The sequence below is a fragment of the Eucyclogobius newberryi genome, unplaced genomic scaffold, assembly GCF_026437365.1.
Source record: "Eucyclogobius newberryi isolate DKJ021-1_F unplaced genomic scaffold, fEucNew1.0.hap1 SCAF_5, whole genome shotgun sequence".
Classification (NCBI taxonomy): domain Eukaryota; kingdom Metazoa; phylum Chordata; class Actinopteri; order Gobiiformes; family Gobiidae; genus Eucyclogobius; species Eucyclogobius newberryi.
Genome location: NW_027316167.1, coordinates 12,775,354 through 12,792,118, shown reverse-complemented (window position 1 = coordinate 12,792,118; position 16,765 = coordinate 12,775,354). Strand labels below are relative to the sequence as shown.

At 45.2% G+C, this 16,765-nt stretch overlaps 1 protein-coding gene across 2 annotated transcripts; it reads left to right on the top strand.

Moving 5' to 3' along the window:
- Positions 1 to 779: 779 nt before the first annotated feature.
- Positions 780 to 16,244, top strand: LOC140380867 (BTB/POZ domain-containing protein 1-like). 2 transcript variants are annotated; one of them, XM_072464810.1, is made up of 8 exons: positions 780 to 1,331; positions 5,069 to 5,225; positions 5,517 to 5,622; positions 7,493 to 7,690; positions 8,183 to 8,312; positions 8,536 to 8,623; positions 11,206 to 11,352; positions 15,241 to 16,244. In XM_072464810.1, exons 1-8 carry the CDS (start codon positions 925 to 927, stop codon positions 15,397 to 15,399), a joined length of 1,392 nt encoding a protein of 463 aa, XP_072320911.1. In that variant the 5' UTR covers positions 780 to 924; the 3' UTR covers positions 15,400 to 16,244. The 2 variants fall into 2 exon arrangements, with proteins under 2 accessions (XP_072320911.1, XP_072320910.1); XM_072464809.1 differs by having other exon boundaries at positions 8,120 to 8,312.
- Positions 16,245 to 16,765: the final 521 nt, after the last annotated feature.

Here is a 16,765-nt window from a genome sequence, read left to right as displayed (position 1 = left end):
AAACTATTATTATATCAATCTTCTAAAATTGAATTTTATTGAGTGTTCATTGAAGTGCACTATGTAACTTTCCCGATGGAGGGTAAGGCACCTGTTCATATTCGAAAGTATAGTACTAAACCTATTCATCTCCATGGAGACATTAAAGCAGGTGGCACCACAGACCAAGACAGGGCTGTGGAGAGGTGCCCACTGCTTACGTAAGATTGAATGTTGTGATAAATACAATAGTTTTTGTGCAATACAAATATCCTAATTAAATGAATGCAACATAGAAACTTGAATGCCATATTGTGGAACATTCCAGGCAAAGCCATAACCTCTCCATTGATAGTCCTTCAAGCGACTGGCGAACCCTCCAGAAGAATGCACCTTAAAAGCATTCATATTTTGTTATTTTATGTTTGTCATAAATAGGTCTACATGTTAACTAATTATTATTATTTGTATTTTGTTCTTATTTATTTCTTATTTGTATTAATCATTTCACACAGAAGCACACAAACCATGTACAACCACACACACAACAACATTGCACTGAGATTATAAAATGTACACAAAGCCCATGTAAAAAACAACTACACAAAATCTGTCAAGGGCAAACAACTGTTGTTGGCTTGTCCAAAAAAAATAAAATGTTTCCACATAAAAAAAAGCTTTTGCCCAGAACCAAAGTAACGTATGCATACAATATAATTATTTGTATTTGTATTGAGAGATCCTCGTTGTGTTGTACAATTTAAATAAAGTTTGATCCAAAAGCGCAAAGTGCTGTGCGCATGCGCACTTTCGGTTGCATCAACAAAACATCGAGGAGTGATGGCGGCTGCAGCTGCGATGGACTGGACGTAAATAAAGATAAGATTTAACGTCACTGTTCTGCCCGTGTCACCGCCACTTTCTCGTTGAAGAAAGTCCACGGCGATGGCGACAGCGGGGCCCGGGGCGAAGGGCTGCGGTGGACCCGGGGACTTGGCTTCAAACCACAGTGACCCTTCCTCCGGCTCCAGCGCGGCTCAGGCTGCGGCTGCTCCCGGGCCGCCAGCTTCTCCTCCCGCTCACGGCCTGCACCGGGAGCCCGTGTACAACTGGCAGGCCACAAAGAGCTCTCTGAAGGAGCGCTTTGCTTTTCTCTTCAACAACGAGCTGCTCAGCGACGTGCGCTTCATCGTGGGCAAAGGCAGACAGGCCCAGAGGATCCCGGCACACAAGTTTGTCCTGGCTGCGGGCAGTGCCGTGTTCGATGCCATGTTCAACGGGGGCATGGCCACCACTTCAGCCGAGATCGAGCTGCCCGACGTGGAGCCCGCCGCCTTCTTAGCCCTGCTCAGGTAAGACACGGGAACAACAAATGGATCAATTAAAATTTAATCAGGGACATTTAAACTTTTACACGTGACGATGGGGTCCACCTGTCCCACGTTTAACTGTCCCTGCTCCTACTTATTTAAAGACTGTCCCCTTTTTTCATTGATGTATATAACAGTGTATAAAGAAATATTTGCTTAAAAGCACTATCATTTAGGCTATTTATTAATGGGCTTTAATATGTTGGCACCTATTGCTATTCCAATCTGTGAGTGTATGTTACAGCTGATAAAAAGTTTAATTGTATGATGTTATTAGGCCCGAGCGCCACAAGCTGGCGAGAGGCCTATTAATCTTGTAAGGCCGTGCGAAGCACGGCTGCGAAAGTGCGCACGTAGTGCGCACGAAATCGAGCGCGAAGCGCTCGCCCACTTCCAAACACTCACTAACGCACTCCTTCACTCATGCACGCCCCGTGCATACTAATTAGTAGTAGGAAAATGGAACATTACCGTTGTAAACGGGCGAAGCCCGTGCAAAAGTGCGCACTAAACGAGCACTTTACATTGAGATGACGACCGCGAAGCGGTCGTCATCCCCATATAAAGCACTCATTTGCGCTAAGTAGCTCACGAATACGTTCCCCATCTCTTGCATGTTCCGTGCATATAAGCATGTAATGCAAAAATTGAACATTATTACTGTATAGAGGGCCAAAAACACAAAGTGGGCGGAGCCCACTCAAAATTAACGAAAGTACCCGTCAGTGACCAGGGACCCACACCATGAGGTACACGTAGTGCGCACGATAGTTTATGATATTTGAAAAATGGGAAACATTGTTTTCGCATCGGAATATTCTTCTTCTTCTTCTTCTTCTTCTTCTTCTTCTTCTTCTTCTTCTTCTTCTTCTTCTTCTTCTTCTTCTTCTTCTCGGGACCAACCCCCCTATTTTTCACCCAGTGAACATTGACGAAAAGTCACAAAAATGTTCACACCTCTAAAAATCGTGCCTCTCTACATTCTGGCTATTTCCCTTTTCTAAAATAAAAAAAATTGGCGCGTCAGCGCCCCCAAATGTACCAAAAATGCATTGAGAGATGGGAAATGACCCAAAAAAAATCTGATCGTAGAATCATGAAATTTGGCGCAGAGGTAGATGGTGACAAGAGAAGTAAAAAATATTATTACGGCAACGCCGTCCGCCCAACCAAATGTCGGCCATATTGCTTCAAAAATGGCTAAACATGACTTCGGAGTTTTTCCAAACGTTGTACTTTTACGAACTCCTCCCAGGGCGTTAGCCCTAAAAAGCTGAAATTTGGTAAAAATGCTACTGAGGAGTGGGACATCAAAAGTTATCCAAATTACATTGATACCTCTCACGGTCTCTGTGCGGCGAAGCCGCAAACTGTAGCTAGAATTTCAGAAATCTCCCATATTTAAAATTTCTGCCGTTTGCGCAGATAAAGTCCGAATTGCGTCAAATTAGAATCAGTTGTTAAACTCTTTGCCCTAAACCTACTTGAAGTGAAATAAATTCATTTGGCGCCACAGCGCCCCCTACAGATTTTATATGGAGGTTAAATGTTTAGTTTTGCGAAATTATATGAAATTTGACACACAACTCAATTTTAGCATCCCCATCAAAAAAGTCAATGAGACCCATGTCATAATTGTTATGGCGTTGCCGTAACGATGACCGAAACCTTTCATGTTATTCCAATGGGGAAATCGCCAGAACATGTTTACACTTTAGACTTTCACAAACTCCTCCCAGGGCGTCAGCCCTATTAACCTGAAATTTGGTGAGACTCATCTTCAGGACCATCAAAAGTTATCCACATTTTCATTCAAAGAGTCACGGTGTCTGTGCGGCAAAGCCGCACATTTTGCCAAGAATTCAAAATAAAAAAGCTTTTTGATGGTAAAACAAAGGGGAGAAGATGTGACAGCGTCACAGATTCAGCAGTAGGCGTAATAAAAGGACAATTGGGGCGCGTTAGCGCCCCCTCCTCTTGCGGTGTGGCGGCGGTGTGGCAGCGGCGTGGCGGCGGCGTGGCGAGGGCCGATCATTGCCGCTTGCGGCTATATTTGCAGTTATTATCGATGAGACCATTCCTGTTCTCTCCATGCTCCATTTTTATACGATTCGAGGTGGTTTTGTGGCACCTTTCTCCTTTCTCAGGTACAGAAGTTTCTGTAATCCTCCACGCAGTCCCAACAGTATTGTACGTATCATATTTGAGTTTGCAGCTGTCTCATTTTTGTATGACGGCCAAGAAATGAACTTTCCTGAATCTGAGATGAACTTTACTGCTTGTTACAACCCACATTCTTGCAATCGCTGTTAAAGTATATGTGTGAGCAGACGAGCAGACAGTAAAAGTCTTTGGGAAAGTGTTATGCTGTGTGGTTATGATTTGTGATTGGAGGCAGAGATGGAGATGTTTAGGTTCTCTTTATTCATTCTGTGGATGGCTTGAAGACGGACACAGCTCAATGTTTCAGATGTTTTGTTAAAACAGAGTTTTTGTTTTAACAGTTTAATTTAGCATATTTCCAAAACAACAATTGCAGTATGATACATTTTTGTATCATAATAAAATTAAATTGTGGTCTGGCCCCAAAAAATGGCCCAGCCCTAGCTGTAACTAAAGATGATTTTTGTAGACTATTACTAGATTAGTCAACTTAAAGATCCCATATCACGCTATATTTCCCGTTTCGTAGTCTACTCTAAGGGTTTATTTGATAATAATAATAAGTGTTGTGCAACACCCATAACATAATAGTTATGAAATATCACCCATACCTTGGACCCCTCTCACAAACCCAGAAATGCAAACAGCTTGGTTTGAGATTCGCCCCCACCCTTGCGAAGAGCAATCCGCCTCCCCCACCCAACCCGTGACGTAGTCTCAGCGAGAGCATGAGTTCCCCGCCCACCCCGTGACGTAGTCTCAGTGAGAGCGTGAGTTCCCCGCCCACCCCGTGACGTAGTCTCAGCGAGGAGACGGTGTATGTAAACAGGCCGAGGCATCGCTACACAGCGGCACACAGGAATGCCAAGTTATCGAAGAATAAAAGCAATAATCTAATTTCAAGCACTAGCACAGTCATCATAATAAATGAAAAACATCAAAAAAAAAGTAATAACAAACGCCTCGTCAGGAAATGTGCGTGAGTCACACATGTACATGTAGCTTTAGTACTTACAGCTCTCGCGCTCCATCGTCGGAAAAGGATATAGACTGTACTCTCGCTAAAAAACTGCAGGAATCAATCAAAAAAACACTTTGGGCACATATATGAGGCACCAATAGCACTGTAAGAAGGTTAAAAGCTCTGAAAAGTAAAATTTGCATGATATGGGGCCTTTAAGCAAATGGACTGGATGTAAATAAAGATAAGATTTAACGTCACTGTTCTGCCCGTGTCACCGCCACTTTCTCGTTGAAGAAAGTCCACGGCAATGGCGACAGCGGGGCCCGGGGCGAAGGGCTGCGGTGGACCCAAATTTATTTTTTTTCACATTTTGATTTACTGTTTTTGTAATAAGGGGTCTTTTGCCATGTGTTTTAGAGTTTGTAGAGTCCAGTCAGTGATTTCAGTGATTAAAAAATATGTACAATTCTGATTATTTTAATAGTCGACTAGTTACGATCATTCCGGTTAATCGTCCTCATTCCCAGCGCTGAGTATATTTTTTAAATAACCCTTCAATAAAACAATTATTGACATAATTTGTTTTCTTTAGGTTTCTGTATTCAGACGAGGTCCACATTGGTCCGGAGACTGTTATGACGACGTTGTACACGGCAAAGAAGTACGCTGTCCCCGCACTGGAGAGTCACTGTGTGGAGTTCCTCACCAAACATCTCAGAGCCGACAACGCTTTCATGCTTCTCACTCAGGTGATCCACAGCTTTAAACTTTGAACCGTTACTGTAATACTTCACTTAAAAAACTCTCATAAAATGTGTTGTGTAAATGAAGCAAAAAGCCTTGGGATTTTTCTCGTACCTGCGTTTCTAGCTATAAGTTACACATTTACATGTTGTAATTTATGATTTTTTTCTGTCTTTCATATAAAAGGATCTGCTTTTAGAACATGAACTACAGACAACTAAAAATAATACACATTTTTTACAATATAACGTTTAATGTTTTTTGTTGATGACATACATGTTTGTTATTTTGTTCAGGCAAGATTATTCGACGAGCCTCAGCTTGCGAGCCTCTGCTTGGACACTATTGACAAAAGCACTGGAGATGCAATAAACGCAGAAGGCTTCACAGATATCGACCTCGGTAAGAGATTAGTTCTTTATGCATCGAGACAATATTGACAACAAATTAATTAATAATAAAAAATTGTATATATTTTTTTACAATACAAACATATTTTAGCATTCAATCTGACATGGCACGATTTTTCATAACACCGTGTCAAAGTGCCCATTATATACAGGGAAATGCAGACTGTTGGAGAGGGTGTGGCAGCCAGGAGGCAAATCACTATCATGCGTTTTGGGAGTGTCCTGTTGTTCAGAAATATTGGACAGAAATCAACAAAGTGCTAGCAACTGTATTTGAGATTGCCATCCCATTTGATTTTATAACTCTGCATTTGGGACTTAAAACTCCTGCCATGGACACAGTGGATAAGATAAGATATGCCTTTATTGTCCACACATGGGGAAATTTTGGTGTTACAACGCAAGTAGATACAGAGGGAAAGGAGAGATAACTTATAGGAAGTTTAAAAAACACTCTTATGAACAAAAATTCTTAACAAAACTCCTGAAAACAGGACCTCTCATATCTTAATAGGGAATGGAGGATATCTTTGGAACATACTTTTGCCGCCAGGGAAAAAGGCCATTACAAAAAATGAAGGATGCAAGCCTCACCAACAATAAAGGACTGGATGGACAGTGTGATGGACTTACGGCAAATGAGAAAGAAATAACTCTCAGACTCAATTTCGAACTAGAAAAAATTAACATACATTGGACCAGGTGGGACAACTTTTTTTTGTCTAATGTGATTTCTGTCGCATGCCATTTGAGTTTTTTTTTTTTTTTTTTTTCCACTTACTCTTTTGTCTACATCTCTCTGGTCTTGTTCTATGTTCTTTCTGTTATATATTATATTTGAAAATGTTGAAAAAGGATGGCGACCCTGTACGTTACATTGCTCACCTTTATTTGGTTTTGTAACACTCTATTCTTGTCTTGATACATGGTCACGATTTTTGATATTATTTCCACTTTGTCTGGCCTCAGAGTAAAAAAAAAAGCTACTTTCCTTTGGTTTAATGGCAAATGTTTAATCATAAGGGGCATGTGTGTTTGATATGTCACTTACAGCCTTTTACAATCACCACAAAACCTTCCTATTTAGTGCATTATATATTTTTTGATTTGACCGATATATTTGTCTGACTGACGGTCTGCGCTTGTCCTGACCCTGTGTATTGTTTTTTCCTCTGTCTTGTCCTCCCTCTGCCATCTTCTCTCCTCCTTTTACCACTAAACAAATTAAAATAGGTGGTTTTGTAAAGCAAACTAAAAAAATTTTTGTTGTTTTACAAGTGCCTTTAATGAATGACACGTAAAGGGAAAACCGGTCTTAGGGTATTTGAAAGTTCATATTATAGTAATTCCTGGGTCTATTTACATAAAATAAGAAGTGACAGAAAGATAAAAGGCTCTTCAGCTGTTTGCTTACTTCTGTCCGCAAAAGGACGACAGGCTTAACCCTTTTCCACCACACCAAAATGATAACACGGAGCTCAAGCAGCAACACGTGAGAATCGAACCCAACACGCAAGTCAAATCGAACTGCCAGCACGAAAAAAATCAATACTATCTGGTTTTTCCCTTTGTATTTTAATGTTGTAATATGTGTTGATTTGTCTTTGTTTTTTTTGCACAGGATTTCATTTTTATTTTGTTTGCAATACATATATACATATACACAAATACACAATTTCCTAGTACTTTCATTTATACATAGTTGAACTCCTGTGTCATTATAGTCTTGTGAGCAGAGTTTGGGTGAGAAATATGATACTATTACTATACTATCGTTTTGAAAGCTCCTGCTACCCCTCCTTTGTAAACGGGCCAAAATGTCCCTCATATCTATAAGCTCATTGTTCTTATCTTCGTTTCAGATACTCTGTGTGCTGTGTTGGAGCGAGACACTCTGAGCATCAGGGAGAACCGTCTGTTCGGGGCAGTGGTGCGCTGGGCTGAGGCCGAGTGCTACCGACAACAGCTTCCTCTCACGTCCGAAAACAAGCAGAAAGTTTTAGGAAAGGCTCTGCCTCTCATACGCTTCCCGCTCATGACCGTGGAGGAGTTCGCCGCAGGTAAGTTTACTGATCAATTCATTTAATTTTAGGTCATGGGCCTCATTTACTTCTCACACATTCATTTCAAAGCCCAATTCCATCAATATATATCTTTCCATCATGGAAAACTGTCTGCCATTCATTATCACAACCCCCATCGTAACATTTACCCATTACTTTGTTTGCTTGTTTGTCTTTCGCGGGGGTCAGATACTTTGTGTATGTATATTTTTCTTACTTTTAGCTTTCTAACCAGCGTAACCAATAGAACTTTGATAATGGACGATGCGTAATACCTTGTCAATTAAGTGTCGTGCCAGTCAGATTTGATATTGTTTCAAATCTTGTGAATGAGGCCCATCTCCTCAAATTACTGTTTTTATTATAACCAAAGTGCTCCATGTCCAGCTCAATCCACAGAAACAGATATTTTCTCTTGTGCGACAGGGCCTGCCCAGTCTGGGATTTTGTTCGATCGGGAGGTGGTAAATCTGTTTTTACACTTTACAGTAAACCCCAAACCGAGAGTCGAGTACATAGACCGGCCGCGCTGCTGCCTCCGCGGAGAGGAGTGCAGCATTAACAGGTTCCAGCAGGTGGAGAGTCGATGGGGGTACAGCGGCACGAGTGACCGCATCAGGTGAGCGCAACTGTCAGCTCATGTGTGTGGTGTATTGTGTTTAATCAATACGACTCAAAAATACAAATGGTAAACTCAAAACGCTGTAATTATTTATGCAACTTATGAAACATGCCCTTTCTTCATAGAATCTAATGAATAAAACCTGAGAACCAAGTAATTGGTCATTTCAATTCAGTAATTTATAGAATAATATCCTCTTGCTTTCTTTTGTTGTGTCTAGGTTTAATGTGAACAGAAGAATATCCATAGTTGGTTTTGGCTTATATGGTTCGATACATGGACCAACGGATTATCAGGTCAATATACAGGTAAACGTCTGAAACAATTGAACCACAGTTGTCTCTCTATGGGATACGCCCTCTCGCATATTCACAGAGGCCCTATACCAATACGTCACCCCTGAGTGGCTGGCATTGGCAACGTTGTGACGTTGGCACCGAACTATAATTGCCACGGGTACAACGTTGCCTGTCATTCAATAAGCAAACCTCTTCTCGCTTCCCCCCAGCAGAAAGAAGGGCTGTCCATGCTTCTCAGAGAACCGGTGTTACGAAAGGAACCTAAAGTTCTCTTTCATAGCATTACTTACAATGTCTCACTATGGGATATGGAGACTCCTGTATTGTCAGACGAGCTTCTTGCAACAACATGATGCCAACCAAGGCCCCTGGTGGAGCCAAAGATCAGGGCATGTCTCCCACACTGAGTAATGCCTGGGACCAAACCCTGAGACGTGACGTCCAATCTGTAAAACCTTGCAAATGTCAAGGGTGAAGACCAACTAGAAGCTGCACGATATCCTGAATAGACACACCCCTGAAATGGACCCAGGATGTTGCCAGGCCCCTGGTAGAATGGGCTCCAAGACCAACCGAGACCTTTGCACTCTTATGTCATGCTTTGGAACAGATACAGTACCTCAAATATTTCCTGTGAGGCGGTTATATTGGATATGAAAATATGCGTCTTTCAGATCGATAGGGGAACTTTCTTCGACCACACGCGTCTGAACACCTGAGGGCCAGCCAGTGCTGTGGCAGGGGCCTGTGGCGTTGGTCGTCGTGGGACAGGGAAGGAGAAATTAAAGTCAAGCTTTGGACCCGCTTGGGTCATGTTTTACCTCAGGCCATCTAAGCGGTAGGCAATTTGCGAGGGAGACAGAGCGTCATCCTCTTGGTTTCACACCTCTGCTGCATAGAGGCAAGAGCAGAGCCAAAAATTACCTCCGGAACCACCAGCATGTCCAAAATGTCCTCCCTTTCCTTCTCTGACAGATTGGTCATGTGGTAATGTCATCCCACACCGTAGTGTTGGGGACATGAGGCATGTTCTTTCCTTGTCGGACAGACTGGTCAAATTCAAACCTCTCTTGAACTAACATGGCCATACATTTACCCGCAGCCTGCACAGCACAACGTTGGGCATGTAGGCATATGTCAGTAACAGTGGTAATGTCGTCCCACACCGTAGTGTTAGGGACATGAGTCATGTCCTCAAAGAGCCCCGCTTGGTAAGCAGTCAGCATGGAGGTGACATTTAGTGCTCTTACCGACAGAGCTGCTGCTTTGTAGGCTCTTTTAGCCATGGTGAACTGAAAGCGGTCTGCTTTAAAGGGGTGGGTGCTTGGTCTGGTGGAAGTGGCCGAGAGCGTCGGGTGAAGATGGGCCGCCACCATCGGCTTGGTTTGTGGCATACAGGTCATATCGAGATTGTCCATATCGACAAAATCCAGAGAAGAAGCTCCCAAAATGGGGTTCTTACTGGAGTAAGGGCTGTCCTTCCAAGAGACTGACGATTCCTCAAGTAGTTTTGGAAAGGCTGGGAGAAGTTGCCACGCTGCCCGCTTGGCTTGGGGCAACCACGACAGGTGGCCAGGGGATTCCCAGCCTTACCGGTTACACGCTGTGCAGCCCCGCTGTTATCCTTGGCCTGGATTGCAAGCGGAGAACCTTAGCCTGAGGGAACGAAGGAGGAAGAGTCCTTGTTGTCCTCAGACACTCCTCTCCGAAAGAAGTGTTGTCCTCATAATTTAGGAGAAGCGGCTCGTCTTCGATAGAGTGAAAAAAGTTCAGCACTGAGCCCCAGCTCTGGCTCTGGTCCACCGGTGCCGAGTCCGTCTGCACAGCTGCTCTGAGCTGATGTGCTGTGGTAGCGGGCTCATTCAGGACCACTCCGAGGGACCCAGTTGGCATGCTAGTCTGTGGCGGAGACCTTTAACCGTGAACCGAGAGCAGCGAGGGCACGAGCCAGGATTATCCACTAAGGTCCGGGCATGTTCCAGCCCAAGACACACCAAGCAGACCTGGTGTGTGTCTACTCGAGATCTTGTTCCCGCAAGTGCAAAGCAGAGCGCTGTCCGGATCCATCTCCGTGGTGGGATAAATCTTTGCAGATGGGATAAATCTTTGTAGCCATGTTCGCTACCTGGAGTGGTAACAATCAAATCTAAGTAACAATTCGCTTAAAAAAATCACCAAAGCTAGTCAGTGCAAACTCTGTCCTGTGTGGAGGCAGAAGGCCAATAAAAGCTAACGCTCGGCAGCGGAGGTGTTGGCTCTTACCTGTGAGCAGTTAATCTAGCAGTTATAAACACAAGTTGCGGTAACTTGGCTTAGTGAATCGAGAAGAGATTTTTGAATTACGGGAAACGTCGTGCTCGTGGCATTTATAGTGGGATGCCAACGACTGTGTCACGACGTTGCCAAAGCCAGCCACTCAGGGCGGGCGTATTGGTATAGGGCATCTTTGAATACGCGAGGGGGCGTATCCCATAGTGAGACATTGAAACGAATGCTATGAAAGAGAACAAGAAGACAATATTTGTAAAATAAACACATTTTACTATAAAGTAATTCCCTTTCTAACCTTCCTTTTGTACATTTTCGTATAGATCATGGAGAGTGACAAGCGTGTCACGCTCGGTCAGAACGACACAGGGTTCAGCTGTGACGGGACGGCGACCACCTTCAGGGTCATGTTCAAGGAACCTGTGGAGATTCTGCCCAACGTCAGCTACACGGCATGTGCCACGCTCAAGGTCGGCAGTTCATATTCACTGTAAAGCTTTATCTCAGAATTGAGACATGCAGAAAATGACTTCCTTTTTTAATTATGCTCCAATTTAGTCTGGTCACAGTACTAAAATCTCAAACACAATTTTGATACTACTTACGACACCTTGATGCTAATTAAATACAAACCATTTTAAGAATTGATAGAATAGAATAATAATAGAACATTATTACTTACTTATATTATAACATCATACTCAAAATAATTGTAGCTTCTCGGAAGGTGTTACAGTAGGAGAAAAAACGTTGTCATAAGGCTACCCCAAATAAATCTGTCTGTTTGCTGTAACCCGAGTCAACATTTTTCATCTGGGTCGGACAGTAGGCAAATTCTTATTTTTTTTTACTTTGAAGGCAAAAAAAAGATCAAAATTTTGCCATTTTTTTGAGTTGGAGTGACTACCAGGGGTCAGGCTTCAACAGTCAATGACGGAAAACGTCTCTATCAGCCCGATCGGGATGCTAAGACATTTCAATCGACCTTTTGTATGCCTCTATCCTTTATTTTCATAGCGAAGGTGAGCGGGGGGAACATGCGGGGGACACGGGCGCCGCCATGTTTGTTGTGATGACGCTGCTGGGCGTGTTTCAATCCCCGAATGCATTTGCGTAAGTCCAATTTCACACCCTGACAGAGCCTGGCATTGCTATGGACATGTCAGTGGCGCCGACAAGGGGAAACCAACTTCCATCCATCCATCCATCCATTTTCTGCCGCTTTATCCGGGGCCGGGTCGCGGGGGCAGCAGTCTGAGCAGGGACTCCCAGACTTTCTTCTCCCCAGACACTTCCTCTAACTCCTCCGGGGGGATCCCGAGGCGTTCCCAGGCCAGCCGAGAGACATAGTCTCTCCAGCGTGTCCTGGGTCTTCCCCGGGGCCTCTTTCCGGTGGGACATGCCTGAAACACCTCCCGAGGGAGGCGCCCAGGAGGCATCCGGAACAGATGCCCGAGCCACCTCAGCTGGCTCCTCTCGACGTGGAGGAGCAGCGGCTCTACTCCGAGCTCCCCCCGTGTGGCCGAGCTCCTCACCTTATCTCTAAGGGAGCGCCCAGCCACACGGCGGAGGAAACTCATTTCGACCGCTTGTATCCGCGATCTTGTTCTTTCGGTCACTACCCAAAGCTCATGACCATAGGTGAGGGCAGGAACGTAGACCGACCGGTAAATTGAGAGCTTTGCCTTTCGGCTCAGCTCCCTCTTTACCACAACGGTCCGATGCAGCAACTGCATCACTGCAGCCGCTGCACCGATCCGCCTGTCGATCTCACGCTCCATCCTTCCCTCACTCGTGAACAAGACCCCGAGATACTTGAACTCCTCCACTTGGGGCAAGGACTCCCCACCCACCTGAAGAGGGCAAGCCAACTTTTTTCCGGTCGAGAACCATGGCCTCGGATTTGGAGGTGCTGATTCTCATCCCAGCCGCTTCACACTTGGCTGCAAACCGTCCCAGTGCATGTTGCAGGTCCGGGTTTGATGGAGCCATCAGGACAAACAGCAGAGATGAGATCCTGTGGTCCCCAAACCGGACACCCTCCGACCCCTGACTGCGCCTAGAAATTCTGTCCATAAAAATTATGAACAGAACCGGTGACAAAGGGAGTCCAACATGCACTGGGAACAGGTCTGACTTACTGCCGGCAATGCGAACACAGCTCCTGCTCCGGTCATACAGGGACCGGACAGCCCTGAGCAAAGGGCCCCGGACCCCGTACTCCCGGAGCACCCCCCAAAGGACACCCCGAGGGACACGGTCGAAAGATCCACAAAGCACATGTGGACTGGTTGGGCAAACTCCCGTGAACCCTCGAGCACCCGATGGAGGGTATAGAGCTGGTCCAATGTTCCACGACCGGGACGAAAACCACTCTGCTCCTCCTGAATCCGAGGTTCGACTATCGGTCGGATTCTCCTCTCCAGTACCTTGGAATAGACCTTACCCGGGAGGCTGAGGAGTGCGATCCCTCTGTAGTTGGAACACACCCTCCGGTCCCCCTTCTTGAACAGGGGGACCACCACCCCGGTCTGCCAGTCTAGAGGCACGGTCCCCGACCGCCACGCGATGTTGCAGAGACGTGTCAACCAAGACAGTCCTACAACATCCAGATACTTTAGGTACTCAGGGCGGATCTCATCCACCCCCGGAGCCCTGCCACCGAGGAGTTTGCGAACAACCTCAGTGACTTCAGCTTGGGTGATGGATGAGCCAGCCTCCGAGTCCCCGGTCTCTACTTCCTCTTCGTTACTGAGGGATTAAGGAGATCCTCAAAGTATTCCTTTCACTGTCCGACGACATCCCCAGTCGAGGTCAGCAGGCCTCCACCCGCACCGTAAACGGTGTTGGTGAGGCACACCTGATAGGCCTCCTTCTTCAGTCTGACGGCATCCCTTACTTCCGGTGTCCACCACCGGGTTCGGGGGTTGCCGCCACGACAGGCACCGGAGACCTTGCGACCACAGCTCCGAGCAGCCGCATCAATAATGGAGGCGGAGAACATGGTCCACTCGGACTCAATGTCCCCAACCTCCCCCGGGACATGGGAGAAGCTCTCCCGGAGGTGCAAGTTGAATACCCTACTGACAGAGGGCTCCACAAGACGTTCCCAACAGACCCTCACAATGCGCTTGGGTCTGCCAAGTCTGTCCGGCTTCCTCCTCCGCCAGCGGATCCAACTCACCACCAGGTGGTGATCGGTTGACAACTCTGCCCCTCTCTTCACCCGAGTGTCCAAGACACGTGGCCGGAGGTCAGATGACACGACAACAAAGTCAATCATTGACCTCCGGCCTAGGGTGTCCTGGTGCCGTGTGCACTGATGGACACCCTTGTGCTTGAACATGGTGTTCGTTATGGACAATCCGTGGCTAGCACAGAAGTCCAATAACTGAACACCGCTCGGGTTCAGATCGGGGAAGCCGTTCTTCCCGATCACCCCTCCCCAGTTGTCACTGTCATTGCCCACGTGGGCGTTGAAATCCCCCAGTAGAACAACGGAGTCCCCAGTCGGTGCACTGTCCAGTACTCCTCCCAAGGACTCCAAGAAGGCCACAACAGTGAGAGACCTGTCCCCCACCCGAAGGCGGAGGGACGCGACCCTATCGTTCACTGGGGTGAGATCCAACACGTGGCGGCTGAGCTGAGGGGCTATAAGCAAGCCCACACCAGCCTGCCGCTTTTCCCCGCGGGCAACACCAGAGAAGTGGAGCGTCCAGCCCCTCTCGAGGAGATGGGTTCCAGAGCCCAAACTGTGCGTGAAGGTGAGGCCGACTATATCTAGTCGGCATCGCTCAACCTCCCGCACAAGCTCGGGCTCTTTTCCCCCCCCCCAGCGAGGTGACATTCCATGTCCCCAGGGTTAGTCTCTTGTGTCTGGAGATCTGGTCGCCGAGGCCCCTGCCGTCGACTGCCGCCCAGATCTCTCTGCACCGGCCCCTTATGGATCCTCCTGCGGGTGGTCGGCCCACGGGAGGGCGGGCCCACGTCGTGGGAAACCAACTTGTTAAAAAGGCAATATGACGACTCCTACACGCGGTATGTTTTACTATAGACGCGCAGTGCGTTATCAGTCCTTTGAGATGAAAGACAGGTCAAACAGCGTGATACAAATATTTGACACAGTGGTTCAGGAAAGACCGGTCAGTGAGTCGGCGAAATAATTGAAAAATAAAAGATTTTGACATTTTTTCAACAAAATGCTGATTTTTTTTTTTTGTTCCAGTCGGCTAGGTTCATAGCGGGTCGGTCGGGTTACGGCAAACAGACATATTATTTTGCTCAGCCTAAGTATCTTCTTTTTATATACTTTTTTTTTACCAATTCTGCTCCTATTACAATATACTTTCTCTCTGCAGGGTCCAGACTCTCATTACGGAACCAAAGGTTTGAAAAAAGTCACTCAGGAGACAGTGACCGGGACCAAGACGACATTTTTCTTCTTCAGTTCTCCTGGAAACAACAACGGCACATCAGTGGAGGATGGACAGATCCCACAGATCATTTACTACTCTTAAAAAAAAACAATGCAAAAATGACATTACATTGACTGAACCAGGACGACCTCAGAAAGAGAGAATGCTGGAAATTTAGTGCCTCGCAATTGAAAACGATGATAATAATACTCCCATGGACTTAGATTGTATGTGCTGTGTTCTTGTACAAACAAGTATTGATGGATGCGTTACTAAAGCTCGTCGACGTGATCATGTGTACAACCACAGAATCTTATATTTACAGTTGAGCCCAAAATTATTAATTCATGTTCCTTTTCAAGTGATTTTTCGTACTTGCACCTTGTTCTGACTTTCCACTTCCAAACAAACGCACTTGTTGACAACTTTAAATTGTCCTCTTGTGAATAAATTTGAGAATAATCGTTTGTGAGCTCTGTGTCTCGCTTGCAGTGTTTAATTATCTGGCCCCAGTCAACGATGTGGACTCAAAGCTGACGTGGAAGTAAATGAAGTGAAAAGGGATTCAAACCTTTTTCAATAAGCATTTGTACATTCTGCATTGTAAATCAAAGCTGTCACGATATTTTTTGCACATTTCCATTTATTTTCAGATCATCACTTTGTCGACAATGCTTCCATAATGTTCCATAATGTTAAATTAACCAACCTTTTAGTATTGTGCGATCAAGAGCATGAATACATTTGGGCTTCACTGTATATTCACTGTGTGTCAACTGATGCCATTATTTGTTTAAGTATTGTTGATGGATTTCACTGTGCACTGATGTCTTTTGTTTCTGGCATTGTTATTCTACATATCTACCATATGTATTGAACATTACCATTGGTACATGCTGTAATTTATAAATGCTTAAAACAGTATTGAAAATAAATTAATAATCTCAGTTTATTTCAGTTACTATAGATGGGAAGGTCTTGGACACCTCAAATATTCAATATTTTATCATTTCTTTTCTGCACATTTTTCCTGGTCTCAGAAGCTAAACATTACTGCTCTGGCTCCATCTGCAGGTCAATTGTATAAACTGACAAAAGAGTGAATGTGGCCCCCAAAGTACATTGTTACTGATCACTGCAAACTGGAACGTTTGATATGAACTACAGTTTTGAAGAAGTTCTGATCTCTAAGCGTGTACTCACACTTACAAACACACCACAACTAAAACTACGCTTGAATACAAGGACAACATGGGTACATCGGGGCTAAAACCCTGGGGCCACTGAGTTAGTCCTGACTCCGGGGAGAAGTGTAAGATAAGATATTCCTTTATTGTCCCACATGGGGAAATTTCATTGGTGCAACGCAGGTAGATACAGAGGTAGATACAGAAGAACAGATCACTTATAGGAAGTCTGAAAAACACTTTCAGTAGAAGATCTCCTATAAATAAATAAAAACTCCCAT